Below are 10288 nucleotides of genomic sequence, written 5' to 3' on the forward strand. Positions count from 1 at the left end.
TTTAAACTAGTGAACTGAAAGATGTTGGCAGCCAATCAGTTTAATATATCAGTATAGCCCTTCTTTGAAAACGTATGCAATAACAAAGAAATCTCTATGCGTAATACGTACGCTATACTATTACAGGTTGACAGCAATGAACAGAAATGTTTGTATGTATATATACATTTTACACGATATTGTATGTGGTATATGTTGTTTGCATACTTTGAATGTCTATCGGAATGTGTTTTTTTTCCTGCGTATCTCAAGTTCGCTTATCTGATTGAATCTAATTATTCATCAATTTTAAACGCTAAAGATTGGTAACTGCGCCAAAGACACGAGCTCCCACGTGCAGATTTTGTTTACATTACCATGGCAACCGAGGCAACATGGCTGCCAGCCTCTAACCAATCACAAGCGCCGCTCCTGTCACTCTCAGCCAATCACCGTTCGTCTTGACTCCGCGTTGGTTAGTCTCTCGAAAACGCATGTTGTTTTGATCATGGCGGCGGTGAGTTTCTCTGCTTTTTGGTGAAAAACTCGAAAAGTATGATGATTATCAGGAATTTAGTGTCAGGCTCGGTAAAATGAATAGTATATGTATTGATGCATGGGACATTGATTAGAGATGATTGGCCCTGAAGGTGTAAGTGAAGGGTGTGGTTACATGTCGCGTGGTGAAACTATTGGCATGGTGTTAGTTCTTTCATTATGAATTTCATGGTCAAAACCCAACTTTGTAGGTGTCTACAGTTCCTTAAAACGTCATCACGTAACGCTGTGTTATTAGCCCTTTTTCATTTCGTATTAGATTTGCATTATTACTTTGTATTTCAAATTATGAAGTTCTTTGGCATTGTAAAAGTCAAACGTATTAAAAAATATATAAAGAAAAAAAAAACAGTATAGTTTAATTTTCATAGCCATGTGTTACAAGGTAAGCTTTGCCTGTAATGAACAATGACGAAAGATGAAACACCTCATCGATGGTATATCAGGTAAATTTTTAGTTCCTGCAGTCACACAGTCTTGCGGGTTTTATTCCGTCTTTCAGTTATTCATGCTGTTGTATGCATGAATCTGTTGTTATTTTCCATCGCAAATTTATTTAAAGGAAAGTGTAGTACCAATTACTCAAGCCATTCCTGTGAAATCCACAACCCTAACCTTATGTACCAATCCCGGGGGTGCCGCCTCCAGATCCCCATCTATTAGCAACATGTATAGGAAATCCTTTAGATGAAAAGTGTCATATTTTCTGTTAGTCTGTCCATTACAGGCAAATTTTACCTTGTTCTGCATGGCTGAAGGAACCTGAAATTATACTGTATTTCCTTCGGAAGTTGATAATAAGAAAGTTTACAATATGTAGATTTACATAATAACTGCACTAAGATAGGGAAAGTCATGAAGAAAGAGAGAAACTACACTCACTGATACATGAAATAATTTGAACAAGGAAAGAATAACATCAGAAATTAAGAAAATAGATAAAAACAAATGCCATGCAGAGATTAAGTCTGTGGTGATGGAGCAGGGAATTGTGAGCAGAATCCCTTAAAAAGAAATAGAGCAGTTGGGTTGGAGTCTTAGTTTCAAGGTTTATGGTCACTTGATAAACAATTACCAGCACTTTCACTTACATATTTTACAATAGAAAACAATAACAGATTTATACCTATTACACTGTAAATATTTGAAATAATATATGATAATTGCAAGGTTGATTGGCTGTGTAAAAATTAAATTTTTCCAGAAAATTATATATTCTCAGGTTAATCTTGACAGTTTGGATGCACTAAGTTAGGGCAAATTGACTATGATATTCTTGTAGAGGTAAAAAATATGCAGTCATCGATACAAGAAACCATCTGCAGTCACAAAAGTAGACACCACAAATCAAGGTAAAAGATTGCGAAAATCACCTCTCTCAGCCTAAATCCACTCAGCTCTCCTGAGTTTCAGCTCAGTCTTACTATACATAGCTTACCGAGGTTAAGTCAGTGTTTCCCAGGGGGTGTTAGGGAGCAAAGTCCCCCATCAACCCTTCCTTCGGGCAGTGCCCAAATGGCACACCCAGTTGCAACAACTTAGATTGATGAACAAATTTTGTGATGTAGAATTGGAGACAGTGTCCACAAAAATATAGCATGCTTAGACAACTACCAAAAGATGTGAAGAAATTATATGCTCGAAATGGGCTTACCTCAGCATAATTTTGCTTATAGATATATATATATTAGATAGATATATAGATAGATAGATAGATAGATAGATAGATATAGATATAGATATAGATATAGATAGATAAAATTGTGTGTGTGTGTGTGTGTGTGTGTGTGTGTGTGTGTGTGTGTGTGTGTGTGTGTGTGTGTGTGTGTGTGTGTGTGTGTGTGTGTGTGTGTGTGTGTGTGTGTGTGTGAGAGAGAGAGAGAGAGAGAGAGAGAGAGAGAGAGAGAGAGAGAGAGAGAGAGAGAGAGAGAGAGAGAGAGAGAGAGAGAGAGAGAGGGGGGGGGGGGATGTATTGGTAAATGTTTACAAGACACCAGCACTGGCTTTCAAAATAGCTGTGCTCATTCCATAATTACCAGGGAAGAATTATACTATGCAGTTTGTGGAATCAGTAGTTGATGAGTGCAACAAATTTGTCTTGTATTAAAAATAAAAAAGATATTTGATAATATAGATGATTACTAAATAGTAATATCTGCTGCTTTAGTGTTTCAGCAGAAGTCAACAAACATCTAGTTTCTTTTATGAAAAATAGAGCTTGAATTAATTTATTTGTTTTAAAGAGGAATTGCCTGTTGGGTTTACAAGATTTGTTTTTCCAGCATGCACTTGATAGAGATTTTTTGGCATTTGCAAAGTTATGATACAGGGAGGTTGTTTGTTGTAAAGCAAAGTCAGGCTTGATTTCATTGTGGATCTCCCCCAGGGATTTTGCAACAGAACCCGTCATCACTATTGTTTTTCTCTTGCTTTGGTTGTTATTTTTGTCATTTGGCAGTTACAGTATTACTTGTACTTTTCAGGATTTTCCTTATTTTTGGTGCTCTATATGGTAATTATGTTATTTGTAAAATGTACTATTAGCTAAGATATATATAATCTTTTGTTTCATTTGACCGTGATAAGCACATCATGTGTATATTCAGAATGGTTGCCAATGCTTAGAGGCCCATTGCTATGCTAGTCCTAAATTCACATGATTTATTTCCTTCAGAAACAAAAAGGGGTAAATATGGCACACCAGCATGACAAGTTTATGGGAAATGATATTACTAGTAATACTTGTAAAGCCTATTCTCCAAACTGCAGAGTGTATCATAATAAAGTTGTAATTTGGCTGTTGATATGGTGTACCAATGTCATCTTTTATTTGTTCTACAGGTTAGTCTGACAAGTGAGGAACATGAGGTCACAAGGATTGAGCGCATTGGTGCTCATTCCCACATCAGAGGTTTGGGCCTCACAGATGAGCTTACGCCTAAGCCCTCGGCTCAAGGCATGGTTGGGCAGATTAAGGTAAGTAGAGGAGCCTTCTATAACCTACATGTATATTATGATTTTATTGATATTTGCATGTTTCATTTATGCTGAACATATATATATATATATTTATATAAAAAAAGATATGTTATAATTAGTACTTATAGCCATATACTGTTTGCACAATTGTAGCAAGAATATTTGAATTCATTGTTTCTGTAGGCAAGACGAGCTGCTGGTGTAGTACACAATATGGTAAAGGAAGGCAAGCTGGCAGGTCAGGCTGTTCTCATTGCTGGCCAGCCTGGCACTGGCAAGACAGCCATAGCTAATGGTTTGGCTCAGTCATTGGGCCCAGACACTCCTTTCACAGCTGTCTCTGCTTCAGAGATTTACAGGCAAGGACTATCCTTTTTCTTTTGTTTTTTCTATGTTATAACAAGGTAATAATCCCGAGTGAATATTTTGCCTGTCTTTCCGTTGTTCTAGGCCATATAATATTTTTTGCATTCTTTTTCATTCTTTCAAGATTAGGCTTAACCACCCTTTTGATCTCGATAAATAATGCACAAGGCACTAATAAGAGCATATCACACTATAGTTGTTTGTAATGTAAAATTTGCTGTTATTTGTCTCTCTTATCTGAAATAGTTGTTTTTCTACAGCTTGGGAATGTCAAAGACTGAGGTATTAACACAAGCTTTCCGACGTTCCATTGGTGTGCGTATCAAGGAGGAAACAGAAATAATTGAGGGAGAGGTTGTGGAGGTGCAGATTGACCGTCCAGCCACTGGTACAGGAGCCAAAGTTGGAAAGCTCACCCTCAAGACCACAGAAATGGAAACCATTTATGATCTTGGCAATAAGCTCATAGAAGCACTAACAAAGGAAAAGGTGGGTTTATATCATAGTTGCCATTCCTTTTTATTGTGCTTAAATGGAAACTTTGCAGTTTTGGGAAACCAAATCAGTAAAGTAGATACAGTAGCTTATTTGGTAGTGCCATCTCAGTAATAAGTCATGGAACTGGCATTTGGAGTTAAACTGGAGAATTACATTGTACTTCCATACTTCAATTGTTTATTTTTCTAAATTGTTATATTTTAGTATTAGTATTTACTGGCCTTCATATTTATGTATGTTTTGTAAGAGATTTTAGGAAAGTATAAAGATTAATTTGTAAATATTTCCACCAATATTATTACATGGTATCAGGATGTTCCCTTGGTTTTATGTGAATAGTAATGTTTGTAGCAGATTTCAGCTTTCACAGCAGGAATAGCACTTACAAAAACATTTGCCAATCCATGGATGTAATGCTAAAAGAAAGTTGTTGGTATTACCTGGTGAACTTGCAGTGCTTTTATATACTGTATCTTTTCCTGTCACAAAATATTAACAGGCATTTTGAAATTACAAGGTTCAAGCTGGAGATGTAATCACCATTGATAAGGCTACTGGCAAGATCACAAAGCTGGGAAGGTCTTTCACACGTGCCCGAGACTATGATGCTACAGGCCCCCAAACTAGGTGAGAAGTAGATGAAAATTACCCCCCCTCCCCCTCCCCTCCTCTCCTCATCCTCATGATCATCATCATCAATATCATCAATTATTTGAATTATTCTTTAGATACTGAAAGTTATGGTAAGGTGTGTACATACTTGCTTTACTGAATGTTAAACTCGATTTTACAGGTTTGTACAGTGTCCAGAAGGCGAGCTACAGAAAAGGAAAGAAGTTGTACACACAGTCACATTGCATGAAATTGATGTCATCAACAACCGAACACAAGGCTTTATGGCTCTCTTCTCTGGTAGGTGAAATAAAGATATTTTCTCTAAAGGAATAATTCATATTGCTGTTTTATATTAGTTAATAATCAACTGTTTATATAGGTATGCACATATCATTTCAGACTGCATAACTTAGTGGGTTATTGAAAGATAACACAGTCCTTTCAACTTTTGCTTTAGTATTAATACTTTTCCCCTATTCCCTCTCCTTCCAGGTGATACAGGTGAAATAAAAGGTGAGGTTAGGCAGCAGATCAATGCAAAAGTTGCTGAATGGCGTGAAGAAGGCAAGGCTGAGCTGGTTCCAGGTGTTCTCTTCATTGATGAGGTAAGATTACTTTTTTTTTTTTTTTCTCCCATTATTTTTGCAGATACTAGCATCAGATCACTCAAACTTAAGTAAGTATGGAATATAGCTTGCACTGAGTATTTCAATATCCAAGTTCATCAAAACACTCAATGATCTTTAGGTTCACATGCTGGACATCGAGTGTTTCTCCTTTATCAACCGGGCCCTGGAAGATGACATGGCTCCTGTGGTTATTGTGGCTACAAACCGTGGAATCACTCGCATTAGAGGCACACGCAACCTCTCTCCTCATGGCATTCCTATTGACATGCTGGACAGAATGATCATTATTAAGACTACTCCCTATCAGGAAAAAGAGATCAAGGAGATTTTGAAGATTAGGTAAGTACTGATATACAGATGAAAGAGGACATTAGCATATTGATAATTAAAATAGTTTACATCTTTATAATGGCTAATAATTTTTTTTGACTGCTTTCACCTAGTCTTATTTCAAAGACTGTGCTGTGCATGATAAAAATAACTATCTTTATAGGTGTGAAGAAGAGGATTGTGAAATTCAAGATGATGCTCTGGTGGTATTGACCAAAATAGGTCTTGAAACCTCCCTCCGTTATGCCATCCAACTCATCACTTTGGCAAATCTAGCAGCGATGAAGAGAAAAGAAAAGCAGGTAAGATTCTATTATTTTTAAATGGAAAGTGATTATTTTTTATTATTATCAGTATGTCAATTATGTCATATTTACATATATTTAGATTATTAGTAATAATAATTGTGAAGAAATTCCATTTTCCATACTTTACTAATTTTATATATTAATAATGATATTTCATTCTGTAACATAATCCATTTTAGTTTTTCACATTACCCAAAATCAAATCATGGAACACTTCGAATTAAGTAATATCATCAAGTAAAAAATATGACTTCTTTTCCAGATTGCAATTGTGGATGTGAAGAAGGTATACCAACTCTTTATTGATGAACAAAGATCACAGAAGTTCCTTAAAGAATATGAAGATGAGTTTATGTTTGATGAAGGTAAGGTTATGCCTAATGTTTTTTAATGAGTAAGAGCTGCATTATCAAGTAAACTTAATTTTTGATGAATGGATAGATAAACAATTCCAATTTAGGATGAGAGAAAATTGCAGTAGAAATATGTTACAATGACCACGAAGAAGATGCTATAATGAAATAAAACTAACTTTTACAGGTACCGAAACTGCGATGGAGACGAACTAAATGCAAAATATTATGCCTCAGAAGAAAATTATTTCCTTGATGAAAATAGGAAAAGTAATTCCTTATGTAGGTCATCTCAAATGCCATAAACCTTTAAGAAACAAACGAAATATAGCCAGTGTAAATCTCTCACATAAGTATTCCATTATGTTAAGCTAATCATAAAAATATATGTGAAAACTATGAATGTTTTGTTTTTATGCAAGATCCTTCTTTTGTGTATGTTTGTATTCAGTTTTAATTACTGTTTGAAATTTTAAGATACAGATAGTTATTTCCCATGAACTAATGTTAGTTGATTTTCATTCTCTATGACTGAAGTGTACTTTGTAAGGCATTAGTAACAAGTACAAGATATAAATACAGGCTCTTAGAATTTAATTCTTGAAATGAGAATAATGCTGACATGTGCAGCAACAGACATATGAAGTACTGAAAAACCTTCGAGAGTGAAAAAGATGTATGGTAGTGGTTGAGATAAGTAGAATACACAAAAAAAAAAAATATATCTTTCACTTAAATAAAACGGAACCACCACACAAAAACAAGATATGGAGAGCCTAAGAGAGCAGAGGGTGGTAGCAAAATCATGGTATTATTCTCCCCACATATCTAGGGCTCACCATGGCCAATAATGAAGATTGTTTACCCTTACCAGGGGCATTAAGGCTTGCCCCTTCATCAACCAGATTATCTAAATTCAGCTTTATTGCTTTTCCAACCCCTGTCTCTCCTTTGACCACTGTTCTGATCACTGATACAAATACTCCTTCCTCGATGTTAATTGACAAGTCTAATCCATTCCAAGCCACCCATAAAGGTTATAACTAAACCAGAATGCAGCCCTTCATCCTTATTGCCCTTTCCCCCCTTCAGTACTACTTCAATCCACACCATCCCATCTTCCTGTCCTTGTCCTTCTGATGCCTCCATCTCTGCAAACCTTTTGAGTATTCTTTGGCCCAGCCAAAGAGCACTCAATACCCTTCTCTTTCAACAATGTCCTCAAAAATAAGTAGGCAGTTTCCTTTTGCAGTTTATCCTGACTGGCCTCACTAGCAAACCTATTCCTGCTGAACCTCACTTCTCTCTTAATATTTGTACTGGAACAATTTCTGTCTCCCACTGCTTGTCCTGTTCATGACAAAAACTGGTCAGACTGAAAACAAGTTACTTGCCTACCTTGTTCATTATGATGCAGTGGCAGTACAGTGCTACACTGTTCCTCCCAGAGGCCAATGCAAGTCCCATATTAATATTGCCAAGATTACTGTCTATAGATATGACCTCCCCTGTGAAGTTTATGTTGGTGGAGTGTCCTGCCCTGTCCAATCATATTGACCACTTCCTCATCAATGTCAGAAATGTTGGTGTTTTGGACACCCAGCCAAATATTGTCACTCTACAGCCCACTGCTCTATATGTGCCCAAGCTCTGTTCAGTCAAGCACATGTGTCAATTGTGGTGGCTCCCTGCCTATACCCTTGAATGTGAGGTAGCAGTTCTCAGATTCAAACTAGGCCTCACTCTATGCGAGGCCAGACAAGAAGTACAGTGACGAGGTGTTTCTCTCTCTACCCATTCCAAAACTGTCCTTTGCTCTGCTCCTCTCCCATCTTCTAAAGATATCTCAGCATCTCCACCAGTATCTCTCCTCTACCCTGAACCATCCTACCTCAACTCCCTTCTCCCCCCATCTAAATCCTGATACTCCAGCCTCTACCACTTCCCTGAAGCCTACCCCTCCCTCCTCACTTTACCTGTCGCACAAGGCAACCTTAAGTTCCACTCCATCTTCTACCACTTCCTCTCCTACACCCTCCTCTTCCTCTGCTCTTCAGATATCTATCCCCTCTTCTCACAAGAGAACTTGTGTTCCTCTTCACCCAGCTCCCTTCCAGAAACTCTTAAGATATTCAAAACTTCCTAGAGATTACCCAGGAGTACACTGCTCCCTCACTGACCCTCCAATATCTGCTTTACTTCATTTGCTCCCCTCTTTACCCTTTTCAATACCATACTATCTTATAACACTCTCTAATCTGTGCGATCTAACACATTCTATCCTAATCTTTAAATTTTTTACCCTTTTTGCCCCAATACTTTACCATATTGCTATATGACCTTTGATGATGTTGGCGCGCACTGGCAGTTTCCCCTGTTTGCGCCCGGCTCGATCTGTAGTTTGCGAGCAACATATAGCACCTAAAAGCTTTTATTTTGCTATAATTTATAAAAATATTAAAATTTTGAAGGTTTACCTTCACTTTAGGTGCCATTGCCTAAAATCTTTACCATATAAATGAAGCTGCTACTAGTGGAGAAAAACAACCTCCTTCCGACGAGCCAGTAGCGCGGGAATGGGCATGGCATGATGCCCCCGGCGCTTGGTCCACAACAGCCATGGCATGAACGTACGTGACACCCGGCGCCAATGGGTTAATTTGTTTCAACCATTAACCATTTAGAAATATGGGAATCCTGGAACTTTTCTTGTTGAAGAAGGCTTTCATCAAGAGGTGGTACTTGATAGACTCATGATAAATAAGAAACTGATTATTGTAGTTGGCCTTGATATCCCAAAAGAGACAAAGAGGGGAGTTCTCTTAAAGACAGCTACTTGATGACAAGCCTGGAGAGAGGAGGAATAAAAGTAAATCACTGCAAATCAGAAATTTTGATCAGTGGCAGAGAACTAAGCATCATAAAAAAATTTAAGTTATAGCAGTGAAACTAAACTAAAGGCAACTTCCATAAACTTTTCAAAGGAGGGTATTAAAAAGCAGGTCTAGAGTACGGATAAGTGGAGTATCACTGGGGAAAATTAATAAGTAAAGTAAATGTAATACAGATGAGAAGGCAAGGAAGACTGTACGAGACTAGTCATCTAAAGAGGATAAAGGAGGATGAGACAGTCATAAAACAAACAATAAAATAAATAAATAAGGGAGCATAGGAAGATAGAGCATCACGTAAACGCATGAAAATGGAGATCAAAGAGCATGGACTATGAATACACCTTCCATTGCCCCTGATAAGTTATGAAAACAAGCTCACAGTAAGAGAGGTGTTCAGGACATGAAAAAATACACCAAGTGTCCATTTTAAAGGGCTGTCCCAACGATAATGTTAGACATAGTTTACATTTTTTATAGCCTCATGCTGGGGGCATTTTTATAATTGTTTCTAAAATCTACATTTCCAAATTAATTGCTAAAAATAATGGATTCTATAACAAGTTCCCTGTGAATTAAATAAATACAGATAGAAATACAGTTGTCCCAAGAAAAAGGGTTAAAGCAACACTGCTAATGCCCATATACTTAAGATTTTCAAGATTCTGGCAGACTTAAAATCAGTAAATCTTTGGGATCTCCTGTTTGTCTTTTCTGTTAATGCTGTAATTACAGTTGGTTAGAATGCGCTAAGAATACTTAAGACATGAAAACCTTTTCAT

General features: G+C 37.0%; 1 protein-coding gene across 1 annotated transcript; it reads left to right on the forward strand.

Moving 5' to 3' along the window:
- The first annotated feature begins 392 nt into the window (after positions 1-392).
- rept (RuvB-like helicase 2 rept) lies at positions 393-7018 on the forward strand. Its single transcript, XM_027353264.2, has 11 exons — positions 393-496; positions 3379-3513; positions 3700-3875; positions 4143-4371; positions 4898-5007; positions 5174-5292; positions 5488-5600; positions 5743-5963; positions 6118-6256; positions 6525-6627; positions 6803-7018. The coding sequence occupies exons 1-11, from the start codon at positions 488-490 to the stop codon at positions 6829-6831; spliced, it is 1383 nt and encodes a 460-aa protein (XP_027209065.1). The 5' UTR covers positions 393-487; the 3' UTR covers positions 6832-7018.
- Positions 7019-10288: the final 3270 nt, after the last annotated feature.

Source organism: Penaeus vannamei, chromosome 11 (genome assembly GCF_042767895.1).
Source record: "Penaeus vannamei isolate JL-2024 chromosome 11, ASM4276789v1, whole genome shotgun sequence".
Lineage (NCBI taxonomy): Eukaryota > Metazoa > Arthropoda > Malacostraca > Decapoda > Penaeidae > Penaeus > Penaeus vannamei.

What these genes read in the sequence shown, in the direction of transcription:
- rept (XM_027353264.2), top strand. An exon ending in AAGCACTAACAAAGGAAAAG is followed by an intron (nt 4,372 to 4,897) that starts GTGGGTTTATAT and finishes TGAAATTACAAG; the next exon opens with GTTCAAGCTGGAGATGTAAT. An exon ending in CTTTATGGCTCTCTTCTCTG is followed by an intron (nt 5,293 to 5,487) that starts GTAGGTGAAATA and finishes CTCTCCTTCCAG; the next exon opens with GTGATACAGGTGAAATAAAA.